Source organism: Suricata suricatta, chromosome 6, assembly GCF_006229205.1.
Source record: "Suricata suricatta isolate VVHF042 chromosome 6, meerkat_22Aug2017_6uvM2_HiC, whole genome shotgun sequence".
Classification (NCBI taxonomy): domain Eukaryota; kingdom Metazoa; phylum Chordata; class Mammalia; order Carnivora; family Herpestidae; genus Suricata; species Suricata suricatta.
Genome location: NC_043705.1, coordinates 2146466 through 2168628, shown reverse-complemented (window position 1 = coordinate 2168628; position 22163 = coordinate 2146466). Strand labels below are relative to the sequence as shown.

Below are 22163 nucleotides of genomic sequence, written 5' to 3'. Positions count from 1 at the left end.
GAATGTTATTAGAAAGTAAGTGAAAGATTTTAGTCAAAGAGATCTCTCTGGAAGAGAAAAATACATTAAAATTCAAGGCAGAGTTAAAGTGGAGAATTAAAATGTTGGAAAGTTATTATGAAAATATTGTTAACTACATTTGCCACTGATTCGTAATTGTTTGACACTTAAACATTTGAATTTCAGCATTTGACTGGCAATTTTTTATTAGACACAGATACAGAGAAAGATAACAGCAAAGTTAGCCTTCAATGACTGAAGACTTTTGTTAGGAAAGTATAGAGTATATTTTAAAGATAAGTCAGATGTTTTATATTTCAGATCATCATCATCTTGATATTGTATTTAAGTGAAAAGTTTAATTAAAACCATTTATATCAATCATGGTCTTAAATATTTGCCATAGCATTCTAAGATCCAAAGCATTTTCCCACATATAGGAGTCATATTAAGTGCTGAGACCTAAAGAGAAAGGGGTTGTTTGAGGTCTTACAAGTAGTAAATGGCTAAGTCAAAGAACTAGTTGTAGGAAAATTCTGACAAAACTCTAATCCAAAACATGTCTCCAAAGATAAAGGGAAATTTCTACTCAAAACATGTCAGTCACAGTGAGGTATGGTGTGGTAATGAGTTAGATTAGAATGAAGGAATGGATTCCAGAACCCTCAGAAATTAGTCTCAGTACAAAGAGGATTTAGATAGTAAATGAATATAGTCATAGGAAAATTGAATACGAATAGAAATGGTCCTGAATTTGTTAGTTTGGAAGGGAATGGAAGGCTAAACATGAAGAGGTAGAAAACAAAACAAAACAAAAAAAAAAATTCAAGAGCAAGAAAGAGAAAGTTAGAGACATGCAGACACACAAAGAAACAATGAAAGAGGAGAACGGAAATAAGGAGGGGAGAAACAGAATTATAGATCTGATGCTGTATGGGACTGCTCTCCAACAATTTAAGAACTGCCATTTCTAAAAAAAAAATTGACATTTCTTATTCTCATTATATGGAAGATTTGAAATGAAAGGATATGAAAAGGAATGAGAAATTATAATAAATGTATAGAAATCTTTGTTTAAACACCAAGTCTATTCTCTTGAAAAAAGCCTCATCAATAAAAATTTTAGCACCACCTGGAAATACTGAGGAGATTGCTACATTTCTAAAATTATTCGGCTCTACAATGCTCCTCCAGATGCAAATATTTCATATTTTGTGTTTTGTCGTGGTGGAAAACTGTCCATAGCAATAAGGATTAAAGTGCTGATCTAAATGGGCACATTTTGGGGCACAGCATGTTTGCAACTTCCACAGTCCCCTCCAGGAAACTTTGCTAGGCATAAAATTCTCAGGAACAGAATTTTAGGAATGATCATGTTCAACATTAGAAACAGAGTAAAAATGACCACTGGATGCCCAATTTTCTGACTCCACATCTGTCATAGGTGGCAAGATAAGAGGGATCGTGTCACAAATGAAAAAGTAGGGTCTGAGAATACCAGAGAACAGGTGGTTGAATGTGTAGATGTAAGACCCATTTGTTACATTGTAAAAGGAGATTTCACCTGCTTCGTAGTCCAAAAAAACCCCAATGCAGTGAGGCCGTTCCAGGTGGAGGAGAGGCACTGATGGGGAGGCAAGGACCATGTACTCGTTCCCTTTCAGCAGCCACATGGCCCAGACTCCGTTCTCAGGTGACGGTGTGGTCTCCCCCTTTCTCAGTATGGTTTCTTGACAGACACCTACACCCCACTCTGCTCTTTCTCCTACGACAACCTCCCAGTAATGTCTCCCCGAGGAGAAGTTCTGCAAACCCAGGACACAGGGCCATGTGTCAAATCGCTCAGGGTTGTTGGGGAGATCCCTCCACAGCTCTCCGTCCTGCACGCTGCGCAGGTCAGCAGTCAAGAGGAGGCTAGGGTGCGCTGTGACAGGGTCCAGCTTGACGTCAACTGTGGGAAGAATTTTGTGGGACGTATGACAGGTCAGAAAAGGCAGGTAAAAACTTAGGAAGCTACAATATTATGAATAATAGTCCATAATATCCTCCATTTTTCTCTCTATATTAACTTCTAAAGAAAGCAAAATAAATATTTTCCCTTGCAAGTGGCTGAGTATTTTCTTCATCACTTCCTTGTATTCCTCAGCTACCTCTACATGACTCAGGACTCATTATCGCCCCCAATAAAAATATAACCATTGGTAATGTGACAAACCATGTGCTTGACCATTTAGATTCCTTTCCCCCAAATTCAGAGCACTTTGGGTATTCTTAGGAAGATCCTCTTCATTTATTTTTTGTTCTCAAAATCCATAGGAAATTTTTATTAATTTGAAATTCATCACTTTCAAAGTTATGTTACTCCGATAGGCAGAATTCTTCAGACCCTGGTGTTACCATCATGATTATGTTACATTATTTGAGAAGAGGAGGATTATTTAAGTGGATCCAAGCTAATCACACGAACCCTTAAAATAGGCATCTCAGGCCTACAACTCAGAACTACATTATGCCTATAAACTGAATAAGCTTGGGAGTGGATTCTTCCCCAGACTCTTCAGAGCAGACCAGCCTGGCCAAAACCGTAGTATTGATCTTGTGAAACCCTGAGGAGAGAAATTAGCTGATCCCACATGGATGTCTGAGCTGTAAAACCATGAGCTAATAAGTGTATGAGGTTTCAACCAGGTACATTTGTGGTCATTTGTTACACAACAATAGAAAACCAATACTGCTACTATGACGTCTCCAGTCAGATTGATGTGAAATTTTACTAGGATTTCACCAGTAAATCAATAGTAAATCACTAGATTTCTGTGTGAAATCTCAGTGAAAAAGGGAGGATGTAAAATATTCAGTGTCTTCTCTTTATAAAGAAGTAAATTTCATCAATATAGTTTTATTTTTAACATAATAATAACAAATATTATTACAATGACCACTTCTAGTGATCTTATGTTGACACCTAAACCTGAGGGGGTCATGTAAGTAATGCCTCTTCTCTTTTAACCCATTTACCCACCCTCATGGTGACCGTTATCATCCCCACCTCACAGATGAGGAGACTCACAGTCAGAGTTTATGTGATCTCCCCACACTCTAGAGGTCATAAATAACAGATTGAGATGCGGTTTTCCATGGAATTGTGCTAGGTGTATTTAATGTATGTAATGTCTTTACACATTATTTCCCATCCAGCACACTTCCTTGATCCATTTATAAGAAAATAAATCTGTGGCATGGTTGTTACTATGGTCTATCTCCCAATTCCTCCCCCACCCCTTCTCTCGTAGATTCAATTGTTCATCACGATATAACAATACTGTAACCAAACTGTCCATGTCCATCTCCCCAGTGACCTCCACACCGATGAGTTCACCTTAAATTACTTTTCTGTAGCATTCAATGCTGTTGAAAATACCTTCGTTTTGGAAAACCTCTTTTCTCTTCCCCAAAGACAATTATCATGCTTTTCTCTTCTGTCTTCTCCTCACTCCTTCTTAATCTCCTTTCCGGTTTTCCCCTCTTCTCCATCATTGTCATTGGAGAAACCAGTGGACTCAGGACCTGAACCTCTTCTTTCTGTCTCAGCCCACAATAGTTCCTGGGCTGGCTGGCTCATTGATTTAAAATTCCATTCATATGCTTACTGATTCCAAATGCATATCTCTACCTTAGACCTTTCTCCTAAAACTCCATATTTGCAAAATCATTTGCCTACCTGGCATCAAAGTTTTTATATTTAACACTCATCTCAATATTGATATGCTCAAAACCTAACTCCCCTCCTTCCACCATACCCGCCCTTTAACCATCAATGTAAATGGCAACTCTGTTACAACAGCTCTGGAGATTTAAGTCTTGGGATCATTTCAGACTTTCCTCTTTCTCTGAGAACCCATATCAAACCCAACAGCAGATCGTGCCAGCTCTCCCTTCGAAATATGCCAAGATTCTGTCCACAACTCAACACCTCCAACAGTACCACCCCAACCCAATCCACCATCATCTCTGATGGAATTACTGCAACGCTTTCTGATTGCTTTTCCCACCTAAAGCCTTGCCCCTTTGCATTTATTCTCAATGAAGCATACAGAGTGAGCCTCTCAAAACATTAATATAATCATGCTATTCTTCCATTTAGAGTTTTCATCGATTTCCTGTTTACTCCATGGCAAAGCGTCCTGCTCTCAGTGACCCACCTCTACCACCCTGTGCTAGCTGGCCTTGTCTTGGCCTCTCTGACTCTTTTCTTGTTTATTCTTCCCCAGCCACAGAGACCTCCTCAGATTTCCTAAACACATCTTCTGTATTTCTATCTCAGGCTTGGGCGCTCATTATTCATGTTGCCCAGAATGTTTTCCTTCAGATCAGATATCTGATGAGTTATCCATGAATAGGCCCTCCTTGATTGTCAAGTTCAAAATCAGATGCCCAACCCCAAGAACTTCTGGCCACCCTTACCTTATATTCTCTATAATCTTCTAACATTCCGTGTAGTTTGCATAATTTAAGTAAATATTTACAACACAAAGCTATGGATTTGTAGAATTTTTTTGTTATTGTTCAATAATATATTTCAATACTTAGAAAAGTGACTGGCAAAAATTCAGTTTATTGAATTGATTTATTAATTGTTTAATTCGGTAAAAGAAATGGGAATATGAGGACACCAATTATGGGAGTGTAATAAATTGTAACAATTCATGCAGTTAGTATATGTTAATTTGCCCATCATTGAGCAGGAACAAGATTGCTATCGTGGGTTTTCTCATTATGGGTCAGAGCTGTCTCCCTGTAAGTAATGAAACCAGTATTAGCCATAGTTTGTTTTCAATGCCCTGTATAACTTGAATTTTAAAAAGAAATACAGAGGCATCTGTATGGCTTAGTCAGTTGAGTGTCTGACTTTGGCACAGGTCATAATTTCAGTTTGTGAGTTTGAGTTTGTGAGTGTTGACACCTCAGAGCCTGGAGCCTGCTTAGGATTCTGTGTTTCCCTACATCTCTGCCCCTCCTCTGTTTGTGTCTGTCTCTCTCTATCAAAACTAAAAATAAACATTAAAAATACAAACTAAAAAATACAGATATTGAATTTATATGTGTTTTAAAGAACAGACCTAAAGATGAATTTATATCACCACAGTTTTTCCTATACAAAAGTAATTGACTGAATATCTTTGGCTTTATTGACTACATAATTTAAGCTACTGCTCAAGTGATAATAAATAAATCAAACCTCTTATTATTTGATGTACTGCAATGCTTTTATACTGATTTTTTTTGTTTTCAAATATGATTCATTTAATTTTCCAAACAATGCACTTTTCAGCATTTTATAAACAGGGGAATGGATATTCACTGGAACTAATTTTACTTATATCACAGTTCATAAGCTATGAGCCACAATTTCAAGCCTAATTTTTCTAACTAAATATAGCTAAAATGGGTGTTAGTAACTCTGATATTCTCTATTATTATACACACATATCCCACTTCTCTTTCTTCTGAGAAAAGTGCTCTCTCCCACCCATTCCTATAACTTGGCATGACCATACGACTCACTTTAGTTAATAAAATCTTTAGGGAAGCCAGTGTGCCACTTTCGTGCGGATGCCTTTAGGAGTCGTGCCCGATTCACCATAACAAAAGCTACCAGCGACAGAAAGGAGGGTGGGCTCTATCTTCATGGCTCCCAGAAAGAGATGAGGTGAAACCAAAGCCTCCCTAATCCAGAAGGAAAACAATGACATGATCTGAAAATAGGCCTTACTGATACTAGTCAGTAAGCTTTGGGTTTTGATTGTTGCTGCGGACTGACTTGTACAGTAACACGTTACAATAACAGCCCACCACAGGTTGCATAGTTCTCCAAGCTCAAAGACACAGGCTACCTTGGAACCTTCTCAACATTTCTCTCATCCCAGGGATGCGACACATTGTCTTCAGCTCCATGGGGATGGTCTCCAGTTCCAGCTGTGTGACATCCTTACTTCTGTGGAGGACACAGAACCAATAAGTCTCAGTAGGTTTATCCACCTTCTTTTCCATCTCCCAACCCATTCCCTGATTCAGAAAGTAAACATACCTGCTCAAGACTTCTCTCACACCCTGAAAGTAAAATATAAGCAGATGTGAGTCAGGTCTCTGAACCTCTCTTGACAGATTAGAAACAAACCATGAATGTCTCTTTAGGAATGACTGGAAATAATTAACCGTGAAGATGAAACTAGAGGAGATGTGAATCTCTCTTACTTGACCAAATCCAGAAATTGGCTGTTGACTTTTCTCATGAATTTTAACATTATAGAATCAGTTTGCCTCTATTTGGATAGAATCAGACTAAACAAAGTTTAGGTTAACTCCTATGATATTACCCTAATTAATTATTTTCTGAAATTATAATTCTGACATTTGGATATTTAATAAAGAGTTACATTCTCAAAATAAATGTAGATGAAATGAGGATAAAAATATATCATAAATGTCTCCGGAATTTATGTGAAGGCTGATAAAAGGCATAGACATAAAATGTTACTCTCAATGTCTCAGTAAGAAAACCCCAAATTTCTCATTCTTTGAACCAACCCACATATGAACACATAAGTAAGTAGGTTTCCTATCTGGATAAAAAAGAAAGTCATTAATTAATAGCAACATTTATCTCAAAGGAGATTATTTAAGTTAATCACCTGCCTTACATTTTCATTTTCCCTCTAAAAAGAGCCATGTGTCAGATACATTTTGAGAAGGTATAAGAGCATGGATATAATTACTTTTAATGGGACCAACAGGCTTTTAGGGGCAAAATGCTGCTTACTGGAACTGAGGAAGAAAGGAAAAGGTGGATGTCACAATCAAAATAAATAATTTTAGAATATATTCTCCTTAAGATTTGTACTATAAATTATTTTAACATCTTTTGGTGCTAATAATTGCTAGATTTGAATGGTGTGTTTTGTGGGCACCTGGTGGCTCAGTCTGTTAAGTGTCCAACTTCAGCTCAGGTCATGATCTCAATGTTTGTGAGTTCAAGCCCCATGCCAGGCTCTGAGCTGACACCTCAGACCTGGAGCCTGCTTTGGATTCTGTGTCTCATTCTCTCTCTCTGCCCCTCCCCACTTGTGCTCTGTCTCTCAAAAATAAATGTAAAACAAAAAATTTAATGGTGCATTTTGAGATATGGTAAGATAAGATGATGAATATTATTATTGAAAATGTTAGGGGCCCATGGGTGGCTCAGTTGGTTGGGTGTCTGACTTTAGCTCAGGTCATGATCTCACAGCTTGTGAGCTTGAGCCCCCTGCATTGGGCTCTGCGCTGACAGCTCAGAACCTAGAGCCCATTTTGGATTCTGTGTCTCCCTCTCCCTCCCTCTCTCTCTCTCTCTCTCTCTCTCTGCACCTCCACTACTCATGATCTGTCTCTCTCTTTCAAAAATAAATAAATATTGTTTAAAAATTAAAATAAAAAATACAATGTTAAGGTTCCTGTGTATATTTACTATTGAAATTCAGAAAATTAATTCCTTTCTCTTACTTAGTTGGAAATAAGCATAGTAATAGTAATAATAATAATAATAATAATAATAATAAAATGTTATTTATATATAGATATATTGAAGATAAAATTAATTAAATAAGACAAAATAAATAAAAATACTTTGGAAGTTCATTCATCCAATGACCCCCCCCAACTATGTAACCAAAGCTGTTTGCTTATTGTACTTGTAAACATTATGTAGATAGTTAATATAAACATTTATTTCACGGCACTTTCAGCGTCTGGAGGTAACTCAGACAAGGTGGAATCTGTGGATAAGTGGCTAAGGGATGATATGAATTACTTAGTCCAGAATCTCCTGATGAGTCACAGGGGATGAGACACAATGAAATATGCCCAGTAATGTCCTATTGCAGTGGAGTCTATCATGATGATGTGCATACATTAACAACAATGGCTTTCTCTGTTCACTTGGGGTTTTGATGACCTCATGAAGGGTTAAAATCACATCTCTCCTTTTTCCTGTTATCTGTGTCTCTGCTGTATATCCCTTCTGATTGTGAGGAGACTGCACAAACCCATTGAATCACTCTTCACCTTGCCTGGAATGGGCATGCGAGATAGGGAAGGAAAGTAATGTCTGCCATAAGATTTAACAGGAAAACTTCGATCTGAACAAGTTAAAACATCATTCATACATTCAGCTCTGACACTGAACATCCAATTACCAAAGACTTTTGGGATTGGCCATCACAGAAATATAGCACATCGTCATTGACAGATGGACTATGAAGTTGTAAGAAGTGTTTTTCATGGGGCGCCTGGGTGGCTCAGTTGGTTAAGTGTCTAACTTAGCCTCAGATCATGATCTCAGTCAAGGTTCCTGAGTTCGAGCCCCACACGGGGCTCTGTGCTGACAGCTCAGACCCTGAAGCCTGTTTCAGATTCTGTGTCTCCCTCCCTCTCTCTCTCTCTCAAAATAAACAAATAAGTAAATGTTAAAAAATTAAAAAAAAAAAGTTTTTCAGGAAGCATACCGTAGATTGTCCATCGTCTGGTTAACCTTATAGGTAAGGTATCAAATTAATTTTCTGTTTTAAAAATACTTGGGGCGCCTGGGTGGCTCAGTCGGTTGGGCCTCCGGCTTCGGCTCAGGTCAGATCTCACGTTCGTGGGTTCGAGCCCTGCGTCAGGCTCTGTGCTGACTGCTAGCTCAGAGCCTGGAGCCTGCTTCCAGTTCTGTGTCTCCCTCTCTCTCTGCCCCTCCCCCTCTCATGCTCTGTCTCTCTCTGTATCAAAAATAAATTTAAAAAAATACTTAAATTTTTCTCTCTACTATGAACTATTTTATACAATTCTGCAGGGTTCCTCCTCATTCTGATGCTAGCACTTAGAATTCAGGTGCCTCACACACACAGCCCAGGGTGCCCTTGTCCTCAAGAGCATGAAGGCCTGCGTGGATTTTCTCGGAAAGCGGCTGGTGGGTCGTTCCTCTCTGCGGCCTCACTTGCACCTCGCTGTGCTCACCTCCAGCAGCCCCAGAGCCGGGCGTTGGAACCTCTCCTCCAGCTCCTCGGCCAGCTCCTTCAGGGCCCTGTTCTGCTGCCCCAGCCGGTTCTTGCTGTCTCGCAGCCTCTGCAGGGTGGCTCTCTCCTCCTCCTCCAGCCTCCGCAGCTGCAGCTGCTCCTCGTGGGCCAGGAAGCCTCGGTACTTCTCAAACTCCAGCCTGAAGCGCTGCCTCTGCATCTCCACCTTCTCCTGGAGTGAGGCCGGGATCAGAGCATCAGCAAAGGGGGCAGCACATGCAGGTGCGGGACAGTAAGGTTGGAGGCGACGTCTGTGAACCGATGGGCTGCATTTTATCAATATGCAGGAACCAGAGGCCACTAGAGTTTGAGAATGGCAGCTGGATTTGGGTGCCCATTTTTGCCGTGGACTTGGGTGCACGGCACTTTTATAGGCAAGTTTTGGTGCCAAGTTTGGGGAGAGGTCAGGATTTCACAATTTATGAGTTCAAGCCCTGTGTGCTCTTCACTGACAGCATGAAGCCTACTTTTAATTCTGTGTTCCTCCTCCACTCACTCTGTCTCTCTCAAAATAAATAAATGAACTTTATTTAAACGAATAATAAAATAGGGGCATCTGGGTTGAGTGTCTGACTTTGGCTCAGGTCATGATCTCACCGTTGGTGAGTATGAGCCCCTGTGTCGGGCTCTGTGTTAACAGTTCAGAGCCTGAAGCCTGCTTCAGATTCTGTGTCTCCCTTTCTCCCTCTCTGGCCTCCCTTACTCACACTCTGTCTCTATCTCTCAAAAATAAATAAAACATTAAAATAATAATAACAATAATATGGGGAGGGGGTTCCTGGGTGGCTCAGTCAGTTGAGCCCCTAACTCTTGATAGGGGCTCAGGTCATGATCAGGTGGTGGGATCGAGCCTGCTGAGCATGAAGCCTGCTTAAGATTCTTTCTCTCTCTCTCCCTCTGTCCCTCTCTCCTGCTTGTGCCCTCTCTCTAAAATAAAATAAAAAATAAACAAAATATGGAGAAAGAGCTGGTATGGGGAATAAAACTGCATGCCTATTAAACTGCCGAGCAGTGACTAGCATGGAATAGTTGCACAATGAAGTTAAAATACATTATTACAGCAGTCACTAGAGGGGCACCTGGGTGGTTCATACGTTAAACATCAGACTTCAGCTCAGGTCACGATCTCAGGGTTTCTGGGTTCAAGCCCTGTGCTGGGCTCTGTGCTGACAGCGAAGACCTTGCTGGACTCTCAAGATTCTCTCTCTCTTTCTTCCTCAGGCCCTCCCCCACTTCCTCTAGCTCTCTCTCCTTCTCTCTCAAAATAAATAAATAAATCTAAAAAGAAAGAACCTGATTTTAAAGAAATAGTCACTAGAATGAGAACAGGTAGAAATAACTGAAGTATTATGAGGACAGATTACAGAGACCTAGATTTGTAAACTTTAAAAAAAGAGGTTTAGAGATAGAAATTCGAATATTACTTAGTAATTTTGTAATTGTGAAACCTTAAGGCTAACATTCTCTGTATAGCCCAAAAGTAAATAAATGATTTTCAGGCCATTTACTCCAGAGTTAACTTCAGGAAATTAATTCTGATTTCCACCCAAATCTCACATTGGCATTCTTAAAATAGACCTACGTGATATACTTTGATGCAGCATTATTATACATAGAGACATAAATTTTATTCTCTTCATACTGGTATGTGGAAACTAGCTTTAAACTGAGTACAGGAAGCAAGTTAATCTCCTACAGCCTCTCATTTTGGATTCCCTGGCCCATTGCTAAACATTATAATGTCGTGGCTTGATTAAAGGGCATAAGCTATCACCTTTTACTTTATTTTACATTATTATCATTATGTTAGAGAGAGAGAGAGAGAGAGAGAGAGAGCATGAAAGTCAGGGAGAAGGGCAGAGAGAGACAGAGAAAATGAATCTGAAGCAGGCTCCATGCTCAGCACAGAGCCTGAGGTGGGGCTGCATCCCATGACTTTGGGATTGCTGACCCAAGCCAAAATCAAGAGTCAGTGTTAAATCAACTGAGCCATCCAGGAGCTCCAGCTACACCTTTTTCTATAAAAGTAAAATAAAATAAAAATTAATAATGATCCTCATCAAGTCTCTTAAGACTCAAAACCTTCCTGCAATTCTCCAACTCTACCTTTTCCTACAACTTTCTAAACCACTAGATTCATATAATCCTGATTTTTAAAATACCAACCAACTCCAAGTTCCATATTTTGATCTGAAAAGTACAATTCATGTAATTTATTCCTGATCTTGTAGCCTGAGCCATTTGGGAGCAGCATTGCTGGAGGCATGAGGGACAGAATGGCAAGAAGTTTAGTTGCAATCCATTTTTCTCTCACATCATCCTTTTGGGTTTTAGAGTTTGTTTATTAAACCCATGTGTGTTGCATTTGGCCCACATGGCTACTTTCTCAATGGTAAAGATCATACAAGTTTACATGACTTAGAACAGGGATCTTAGAATCACATCTACTTAGAATAGTGAAGGGTTCAAAATGCAGAAACTCAGATCTTACATATGGAGCTTCTGATGTTCTAAATCTGTGCTCAGGTCAAGATCAAAAACAACTTAGTTGGATTATTAGTCTAAAAAGAACAAAAATTATCAGTAAGTGTTTAACTACATATAATATGCACAGCAATAGAGAAAGATAAGACTCAGCATAGAAGAAAAATGAAGCCTAAATGGTCCTTATGGAAATATCTGTATGAGGATAGAGTAGAAGACAATATTTTAATGAAATAAGTAAGAAAGAATTAGAAAAATACAGGAGCACCTGTGGTTCAATCCATTAAGCCTTCAACTCTTGATTTCAGCTCAGGTCATGATCTCACAGTTCGTGAGTCTGAGCCCTGCAATGGGCTCTGTGCTGACGGTAGACTGCTTGAGATTCTCTTTCTACCTCTGTCTCTGCCCCTCCCCTGCTCTCGTGCACGGGCATGTGCATGCTCTCTCGCTCTCTCTCAAAATAAATAAACTCAAAAATGTAATTAGAAAAAATATAGAAAACAATCACAGATTAAGGGTTATTTGGAAAAGGACAAATAATAAAAATACTCTATAAAATAAGCCCTATGTATCTTGTTTACTATGTACATATGATTTCTATGTATAGTTTCTCAATCTTGACCCTAATGATATCTTACCAGATGATTCTTTATTGTGAGTTTCTGTGGGCTGTCCTGTGCATTGTTTTGTGTTTGGCAGTATGCCTGCCCTTCACCCATGACATTCCAGTAGCAAACCCATTCCCCCCTGAGTTGTGAGAACCAAAAATATGTACAGACATTGCATAATATCCATTGGAGGGCAAAATCACTGCAGATTGAGAATCACTGTGTGTGTGTGTGTGTGTGTGTGTGTGTGTGTGTGTGTGTGTGAAAAGTAAAGTGAAAAAGTTGATGAATTGTTAAAAAAACGACATGTATATGAATTATACATACAATTATGAGAAGAGGCTGAAAGTTCTCATTATCTTCCTATATGTAAGATGATCACTAACAGCTATATTTTGTATCCATCAATTCTGTGAAATATTATTATGTCATTCATCCAATAAATATATATATAAATGTGTGTGTGTGTGTGTGTATATATATATACACACACACATACATACACATACACATACATATATTTTAAACTAGTGTTGATAGTATGAGACGCCTTTCTAGGTACTAGGATTGGAGCAGTAAATTATAGTATCATCAAGATCAGTAAAACTATCTCTTTATAATTTGGATTGGGGTAGTATTAACAGAGATAAAAAGAACACACATACATTATATAATTTGCAGGGATGGGATGATCCAGGATGACACTGAGATGTTTCCCTAGAGCAAGTATATAAAAGGAACAAAAATACTGGAGCAGGGAAGATGGTTGAACAGTAATTTAATGACCCAAACTTGGATCTTTCAGACAAGCAAGACTTCTGAAGTTCCAAGAATCTCTTACCTTCCAAATGATAGTTTTCTTTCCCACATTGATCTCCTGAGTCAAGGACTCCTCCATCTTCTTTCTTATCATTTCCAGGGCCCTCTGGAGTTTTACCTGTTTGGAAAGATATGCTGAGCCCATTATAGATGCCCTACTTCAATGCCTAATACCAACCAGGTATATCAGGAAATAGAAAGATCAATTAAAACAGGCTCTAGTGAACACATAAAAATGTTCAACCTCATTAATGATTAAGTAAAATATAATATATTTTAAGTATTAATGCCAGATATAATCAAAGACTTATCTAAATATATGTTCATTGCAGTATTATTTAAAATAATACTTATTTCCTCTGGACTGTGGACATATCATCCAGACTGAGGAAGATCTGGAAACTTAGGGGTGACATGAGCCAGGACCACAGCTGCATTGGGAAACACAGAAACTCCCAGGAGGCTGGGAATACTGGCTGCATGCATCACCATAAGATCAACTTCCAAAAATATTGTTTGGAGCAATCTGAACTCACTGGTTAAGTGAAAATTCCTGGTGAGGGTACAGCAAGTTTGTATGGTCTCTTGCCCCCAGACAGCTATCAAAATCTAGCTTCTTGTAACTTTAATTTCTGCTTGGGCACCAAACCTCCAAGTGCTTTGCTGATTAGTGTCAGTAGTGGCCTATCCCCCTGCCCTGTCTCTAAGGCTTGATTGCACCTGGTCAGGGAAAAAATGAGTAAACTAGATAAACCTTAATGTGACTAAAGCAAGCAATATATAATTTTCCTCCTGAAAACTGACTACTGATAACTGACTACTTTCTGGGCCTGGACACCTTTACAAAAGTCACTACTGCAATAAAATTTATCAATCGTCTTTGGGACTGTAAGAGCAGGCATTATGTCTCTTGGGAATCCTGTTTTTCTGGAAACTTTCTCTTAGAGTTATAAAGAGCCTAATGACCCTTACTTGTTGGGGTCCAGTAGGCAAAAATAACCCTCAAACAATATTTGGTCTCCTCGGCCGCACATGTGGCTTCTGTTCATCCTATGATTTTCTCATTGTTTTGTAAAGAGACATATACTTTTAGGCTTTGAATCAACTTGGGTCAGTCAGTGGCTCCAGCCCTCCCCTTGCTTTGCTTTCTAGCTCTTTGGTTGGTGAAGGGAGTTAACACAAACCTCTGACAAAAAATTTGCTTATTAAAGTATAAGCATCTTACCCTTGAATAACTGATGAAGAGCCTTAAGGAATGTAAATCTCCTCATAGAATTCTTCAGGCTCATCTTCCGCTTGGAGCCAGACCATTATTAGGGAATCCTTCTCTTGTAATGACTTGATTGTTCCTTCTATTTACTACTGTCCTGATAAGAATGACCCTTTCTGGAGCATGTCTTTACTTCAAAAATCTTGAACTATGTAATCATTAAAGAAATGATGTCATCACCCATAGTATATAAGACCCTGGCTATCTTAATAAAGTGTGGTTTTACCATCATCCACGTTGTCTGTCTTGTCTGTCTTGTCTGTCTTGTCCATCTTGTCCATCTTCTTTTCTAGAGATATTGCGCCAACACCAACCCCCTACTGGGGACCTTTCCACTGGGGTGCGTGGGCTGGTCCCCCGCACTTACTCATAAAAAACTGACCTTTACTAAACAATGCTGTTTGCCTCTTGGTTAAAGGTTGCTTCCTTAGGGCTATACCTGAGGGTTTGTCACAACAACAACAACAACAAAACCTGCCCTTCCCATATAATAGCATCAGTGCCTATAGCTAAGTTTTTTATGACAATCATTACTACTAGAATTGTAACTTCTGCAGAATCCATGTCCTGGAAAGTTGTAAAAATTATCTATGAGAAATCATTTACTGCTCTTTCTGCCCCTTGCACCTTTCACCATAAATAAAGCTGGAGAATCAGAGCAGAGAAGCCTGCCTGGTGATTACAAAGAAACTCAAGACTCTCTCCCTCTCTCCCGCTGACACCTCCCATCCTTCAAGGGAACCCTGAACCTGCTGGAGCTAGACTCTGGCAAACTATCACCCAGGTTACCTTGGAAAACATGGTATAAGTGAGACATTACCACTTAAAGAGGAACCAGAGTGTCTTCCCAACTGTCAGCCTTGGAAAACCTTAATCAGTGAGAAGACACAGGGACATGCTGTGAGAAACAAGTCTGGAGCTGCCCCCATCACTGATGTGCAATCTGGCTACTAGAAAGTTTGGGGAAAGAAAGCTCCCAATACAGCCTGTTATTGAGAAGGTCCAATTCCTCATCAGAAGAGCAGAAGAAAAGATTAAGGATGTGATGAGGTTACATCCTGGTAGTTCAAACTGTTAACAAGTACTTTTCAAAATTAATTAATGAAATAAAATAAAATAAATAAAATAGTAGAACTGTAACTTCAAATGTCAACAATAGGAGAGTGAGAAAAATGTATTTTATATTAACATGATGGAACTAAAATAGTGTGTTGCAAAATACTGAATGACAAGAAACATTCACAATTATAAAGTCAGTGGAAGTATTATTTTTATATAATATCCCACTAATTTTGGAAAAAATGTGTAATGGACCAGGTAGCATCAAATGTTCAGTAGACAAAATTGTGTCTTAATTAGTGCTTGGTTTAAAGTGATGTCATGCCTTTTAAAAAATAATCTGATTTAAAGTTTACTTATTTTTAAAGAGACAGAGTGAGTGGGGGAGGGGTAGAGAGAGAGGGAGACAGAGCATCCAAAGAGGGCTCTGAGCTGATAGCAGAGAGCCCAATGTAGGGCTCAAACTCGTGAACCGCGAGATCATAACCTGAGCTGAAGTTGGATGCTCAACCGGATAAGCCACCCAGGTACCCCAAAAGTGATGTTATTCCTTATATCAATATATTTCCCAACCTCTTAGAAAGTTACTTATTGATTTATAATAAGAAAAGTGTTTATTGTTATTTGGTCAAATGAAACCTTGAAATTACTAATGCTTGAGTGAAAAGAAGATACAGAATATCATAAATCTTATGAGGAATTAAAAAAAACAGAAACTAAATCTCCTTTAACCTTACAACCCTGCTAGAAGTAAACACATATACCTTATCTATAGAGAACACCCATAAAGATACACACATATGCATATTTTTTAATTTGTCCCAAGTCATTCAATAAATCTTTGGGAAAAAATGGGGGGGGGGATTCTTCCTAAAGCCATTTAATAAATCTTAAACAACAAGTGACTTTAAAAAGAGATTGCTATAATCTTATCCATAATGTATACATAAACTATCAGTAGAATTTCTGGAAACATTTGACAAAATGGGGGAAGTGGCATTGGTTTTAGTGTTTGCATGAAATAGAACTGTGACACTTATAGTTAGAGGAACGCTCCCTTGGGTGGAAGAAACTGTGAGCAAATACAAGGAGGTGAAAATGTTCTGGCCTGTTTGGGGAACACAGTAATCACTCTGGTTTTCCTGGACCTCATGATTGGTTAAGATAAGAACTGTGGAAACAGAACTTAGGGCCCTAAAAAATCTTGACTGACAGGCAAAGGAGTTTAACAGATATTAATCCAGTATTTAATTAAGGACTACTAAAATATAAATAACTTCTTGAGAAATATTACATGTAGCCAAGTTACACGGAGGTAACTTCTGTATAAAAAGAAAGGAAAAACAACATACTTCAAAAGAATATCTAGTAGGGAGCTGGAACCCCAATTTTATAGACACAACCTAAAAAAAAATCTAAAAGGTATTTCCAGGTATATCAGGAAGGAAGTTGAGGTGGGAAATGTCCCAAAACCTTGATTTAAAACAAAGTTAAGGGGCGCCTAGATGGGTCAGTCAGTTAAGCATCCAACTTTGGATCAGGTCACAATCTCAGGTTCCTGAGTTTGAGCCCCATGTTGGCTCTGTGCTGATAGCTCAGAGTTGGGAACCTGCTTTAGATTCTGTGTCTCTCTTTCTGCCCTTCTGCTGCTCATGCTTGATCTCTCAAAAATAAATAAACATTAAATTTAAAAAACAATAAAGCAAAATTAAAATACTAATAACATTATTATTATTTTACAAATTCAGTATTTGCAAATTATTTCATTGTGATAGTATTCAGTTAAACATGTCAGTAGATTAATGATGACTTTGATCTCTTTGTGGTAGTAGCTGTTCCAGATGTTGTGAATTTAAACATGATCAGATGGGGCACCTGGGTGGCTCGGTGAGTTAGGCATCCGACTGGTTCAGGTCATGATCTCACTCTTTGTAAGTTCAAGCCCTGTGACAGGTCTGTCAGCACAGAGCCTGGAGCTGGCTTCAGATCCTCTGTCCTCTTCTGTCTCCATCCTTCACCTGCTCTCTCTCTTTCAAAAATAAACACTAAAAATAAGCATGATCAGAATATGTCAAAGAACTCTTGAAGAGCATCAGTAGGGAAAATTCTACTAGAGTTTTACAGATGCTGCTTTGGGGGCCAAATACCCCAATAGGAGTCACCTGTTCATTGAGGATGCTCACATCATCAGTCCACAAATAGGTGTGGAATACAGACTGGCCTGGGTGCTTACCTACTGGACTCTGACTTCAGGGCACGCATGCACCTCCAGACTTTAAAGGAGGTCAGAGCTGTGTACTCACCAGACATGATTCTTAACAAGTGCCCAAACCCCGGCGTTGTTTTGGTGACAATATTAATCAACATAGAAACATTATGAAAACGCCAGGCATTATACAACGTAGAGTTATTAGGAAGCATTCAAAATAAAGATGTGCACCTGCAACCAAGAACCAACTGAATAACACAGCCCTTCACACCAGACATCTCACTGTGGGAACCAGAATATCAGCATCAGGAAGAATAAATCCAAAAGGAGGGACACCTGAGCGGCTCAGTCAGTTGAGCATCCAACTCTTGACTTGGGCTCAGGTCATGATCTCAAGGCCTACGGGTTTGATCCGCACGAGGGGTTCTGTGCTGGGCCATCTTGGGAGTCTCTCCCTTTCCCTCTGCCCCTCCTCTGCTCTCTCTCTCAAAATAAATAAATAAACTTTAAAAAGTAAATAAAAACAAGATGAAACTAAAAGACTCGGGAAGGCTTCATTGGAAAAGGGACAGTCTAAACTAATGGTGCGTTTGAAGTCCTGAACAGAGGTCCCCAAAGGGGTCACCATGGACAAGGCAAGGAGACCCAACCTGAACGTGACCTGGAGGGACGGGGTATGGGAAGGGCCTGGAGTCCTTCAGACTAGGAGGGTGTCGTGGGTTTGTCCCTAGGCGGGTCACGAACAGCCGTGGCTCGGGCTGCAAGCTGCCTGGGCCCCGTTTCCAGACTCCCAGGGGGCCTGTCCCTGTGCGCCCTGCAGGTGCGCCTCGCTCTCACCTGGTAGCAGCGCGCGGCCTCCTGCAGCGGCGTCGTGTGGTGGCTCCGGTGGTCAGCGGTGGTGTCGCAGACCCAGCACAGCGCCTGCTGGTCAACCTCGCAGAAGAGGGTCAGCTCCTCGGCGTGCTCCACGCACAGGCACGCGCCCGCGGGCCCCGTGCCCAGGCCCAGCTGCCGCACGCTGTCCACCAGGCTGGCCAGCTGCCGGTTGGGCCGGAAGCTCTCGGGCCCGAAGGGGCCCCGGCACTGCGGGCAGGCGTAGAGGCCGCCCTGCGCGCGGTCGGACCTCTCGCAGAATTCAGAGATGCATCCGAGGCAGAAGCTGTGGCCACAGGCCACGCTGACCGGGTCCTGTAGCAGGTCCAGGCACACGGGGCACCGCGCCTCCTCGCGCAGCCGCTCCCCGGGCGTCCCCGAGGCCATGGCCGGAGGTCGCCTGTCCCCACTGATAGCAGCGCTCTGTGTCCCGCTGTGCGCACTATCTGCGCCCCTGGCCTGGCACAGGAGGGAGGGCCTACCGCTTCAGGAGGAGCCCGCACAGGAAGGGCCTTATCCCCTGGCTCCGCTCCAAGAGCCCAGCCCCTCCCGGGAAAGATCACGGTTCAGACAACCCTCAGCTACAGGGATAAAACTAACACTTAAAATAATGGTAAACAGCGTTAGGCCTGGCCTCCTAGGAAACTGAACATTTCTAAGAGAACCCCTCATACTGTACCTTCTCGGCGCCACATGAGCTCATGTGTTCACTGCCAGTGCATTTGGAGAGTTGCTGAGCTCCTTCCTTTCTGTATTTTCTGAACTACTCCATGACCTTCTTATCCTTATAAGGCATAATAATTTTTTTAAATCTTTTCCAAACTTTAATTTGTCTACCCCTGATTAATTAGCTCATGATAAAGAAATGGGTACGGAACCCAGGTGGTTCAGTCTGTTAAGCACCTGACTCTTGATTGAGGCTCAGGTCATTCTCTCGGTTTGTGACTTGGAGCAGGACATGGGGCTCTGTTCTGCCAGCACAGAGACTGTTTGGATTTCTCTTCCCAACACCACCCCCACAAGCCCCCACCTCTCCCTACTCTCTCTTACTTTCTCTCTCAAAATAAATAAATAAACTGGAAAAGAAAAGATGAGTAGGTGGGATGGGCTGCTGTGGAGATGCAGCAACGGAGGTGTGGAGAATGATGACAGGTGTAGAGCCCAGCCCTGGTCCAGAACATGGTGTCTAGTGTAGCTCAGTGAGGCTTCTGCCAGGACCGCACACTTGTTATTACTGCTGCAAAGCTGAAGGCTGAGGGTCTCCTCAGAAGGAATAATTCAGGCAGAGTTCATCAGTCCTCCTTCCCCTCTGAGATGGGGGAGACTGACAAACATGCATAAGGAGCAAGATGATTTGAAGGGGGATACGATTCCACTCAGGATAAGCATGGTGAGGCCGTTAGTTCATGTGAGAGGTGGCAAACGCAGGGAGTGTCTGTCACGGTGCAAAATGTAATTTCCTTTTTGTGGAGTTTGGAGTGATGGTGAGTGTGCCCGGACCTGATCACCCAGTCTGCCCCTCAGCACACATCTGTCAGTATCCAGAGTCTCAGACACAAGGGCAAAGAGAAAGACGTAACTGCTCAGCTCTCAAGGAGCCTTCAGATCCATCATGAGCCCTCAGGCAGTTACAGAGTACTAACTAGGAGAAGCATGCTCACGCATGCACCAGAATGTAATAGAGCTAGGCTGCTGGGCTGGGGGGAGGCCGCAGAGCCCTTGAGCTAACAACTGAAGGGTGAGAACAGGAAGGAGGCAGGAAGGGAAGCCACACACCGAGGGCACAGGGTGCACAGAACTGAACTGTGTGGGAGGCGACAACGTTCCTCCCTGACAGCTGTCCGGGCTGGTGTGTGGGGACAGATGAGGATGGGTGGCTGCAGATACGGTCCCAGCGAGAGGCGGGGACACATTACTCAGCTCTTTTGGGCTCGGATGAGGTTTGTGGGTCCTTGGTCCAAGGATGAGGGCTGGCTTGAAGTTTTGGTGGTGGGTAGGGTCTGAAAGGTTTATCCGCCCCAAGTCTAGGTGGATAAAAACAAAGTAGATTCTTTGAGAACAAACAGATGCCGATATGAGCTGAACAACGGAAAGCTAGAGTTAGAAAAGAAAGCCAAAGACAGAGGGCTTCCACTAGAAAAGCACGCCCTGGCACAGGCTGAGCTAGCTCCTTGTTTTGAAGAGCACCAGTCAGGGAAATTCTGTTTTGTAGCCAAAGGGGTTTAGATAAGGCCAAGTCCACCTTTCTGTGCCAAACTTCCTCTAAAATATGAAGACATTGTTAGTGCTACTGTATAAGACTATTCAGAGGATCAAATGAACTCACAGATGCCACACATTTGGGTCAGTCTCTGCCAGTAAGTATATTTAACTAAAGAAAAATAGCAAAGTGATGCTTGTGTGACTCAGTCGGTTTTGGCTCGGGTTATGATCTCATGGTTTCATAGGTTCAAGCCCTGCATCAGGCTCTGTGCTGGCAGCATAGAGCCAGTTTGGGATTTTCCCTCTCTCTCTCTCTCTCTCTGCCCCTCCCCAATTCACGCACATTCTTTCTTTCTCAAGGTGAATGAATAAACCTAAAAAAGAAAAACAGCAAAATAAATGGAAGAAGGCTAGTGAGACACTTTCTGTCTTGTTCAGTGCTATGTCCCCCGTACCTTGAAAAGTGACTGACACCTTTGGACACTCAGTAAACACTAGTTGAATAAATAATAAGTGAACAGAATCAGTATAATTTATACTAAAAGATCACAGATGAGGGAATTTCAAAGATGAAAATAATATGTCAAAACTGAGCTCTGGGGTGCCTGGGCGGCTCAGTAGGTTGGGCATCCAACTCTTGATTTTGGCTCAGTTCACGATCAAACCCCGAGTCGGGCGGAGTGTGGAGCCTGCTTGGGATTCTCTCTCTGTCTCCCTCTGCCCCTTTTCCACCTGTGCTCTCTCTCTCTCTCTCTCTTTCTCTAAACATGAATAAAATGAAAAAAAATTTATAAAGTGAGTTCCATATTTTCCCACAGTTTACAGATATTGTTTCCTTTTTATTTATAACCTTGAGACACTCAGTGATGCTAGAACCTTTTATGTTTTATTGGGAGACACAATAAAGTAATATATCTGCTCAAATGATGGATGAATTGGTAACAGCTCACTTGTGTGTACAGTTCCTAATTCCCAGGAGGCTAAGAGAAGCTCGCTGGCTTCTAGTTTGAGAACCACAGTGGTTTTCAGGAGGGTGAGGCAGAGCAAGTGAATTGATGCCAAATAGCATTTCATCACCAACTGACTCTAGGCTAGCTGCATTTAGTCTCTGTTTGGTCTCCAGCCTAGGAATGAGGTCGGTACGATCATTGCTGTTACAAAAACACATTCCCCCTGCAGCTTCTCAGTGCACGTACATTGTGGACTGATTATAATTTGATTTCAGTGTAATTACAAATGCTATGTGAAGTGACTCTCTGGGCACTGTCTTGTTTAATAGGGTTGGTCTAACTTAAATTTGTACTTCCTCACGATCTTTCTTCTAAGGTGAATAAAATATCTATGTGCGTGGATACGACCATAATTTGGTCAGCTTTCTCCCAGATTCTTCTTACCTTGGACTTTCAGGTTGCATGGTTCCAAATGCCCTCACTACTATTCCTTCTCTAATTCTCCTCTCCATTTGGGTCCTGCCTTCTCTGACAATATGGGATCCTCCATCCTCTGAATATTCCTCCCTACTCACCTTCCCTAACTTCTTAGGCACAGTG

At 41.2% G+C, this 22163-nt stretch overlaps 1 protein-coding gene across 1 annotated transcript; it reads right to left on the bottom strand.

Annotated features, from left to right (window-relative positions):
• Positions 1-1361: 1361 nt before the first annotated feature.
• On the bottom strand, positions 1362-18806 carry TRIM58 (tripartite motif containing 58). Its single transcript, XM_029941766.1, has 6 exons — positions 18376-18806; positions 13023-13118; positions 9031-9261; positions 6089-6111; positions 5895-5995; positions 1362-1951 (listed from the first exon to the last, which is right to left on the bottom strand). Exons 1-6 carry the CDS (start codon positions 18796-18798, stop codon positions 1362-1364), a joined length of 1464 nt encoding a protein of 487 aa, XP_029797626.1. The 5' UTR covers positions 18799-18806.
• Between the last annotated feature and the right edge of the window lie 3357 nt (positions 18807-22163).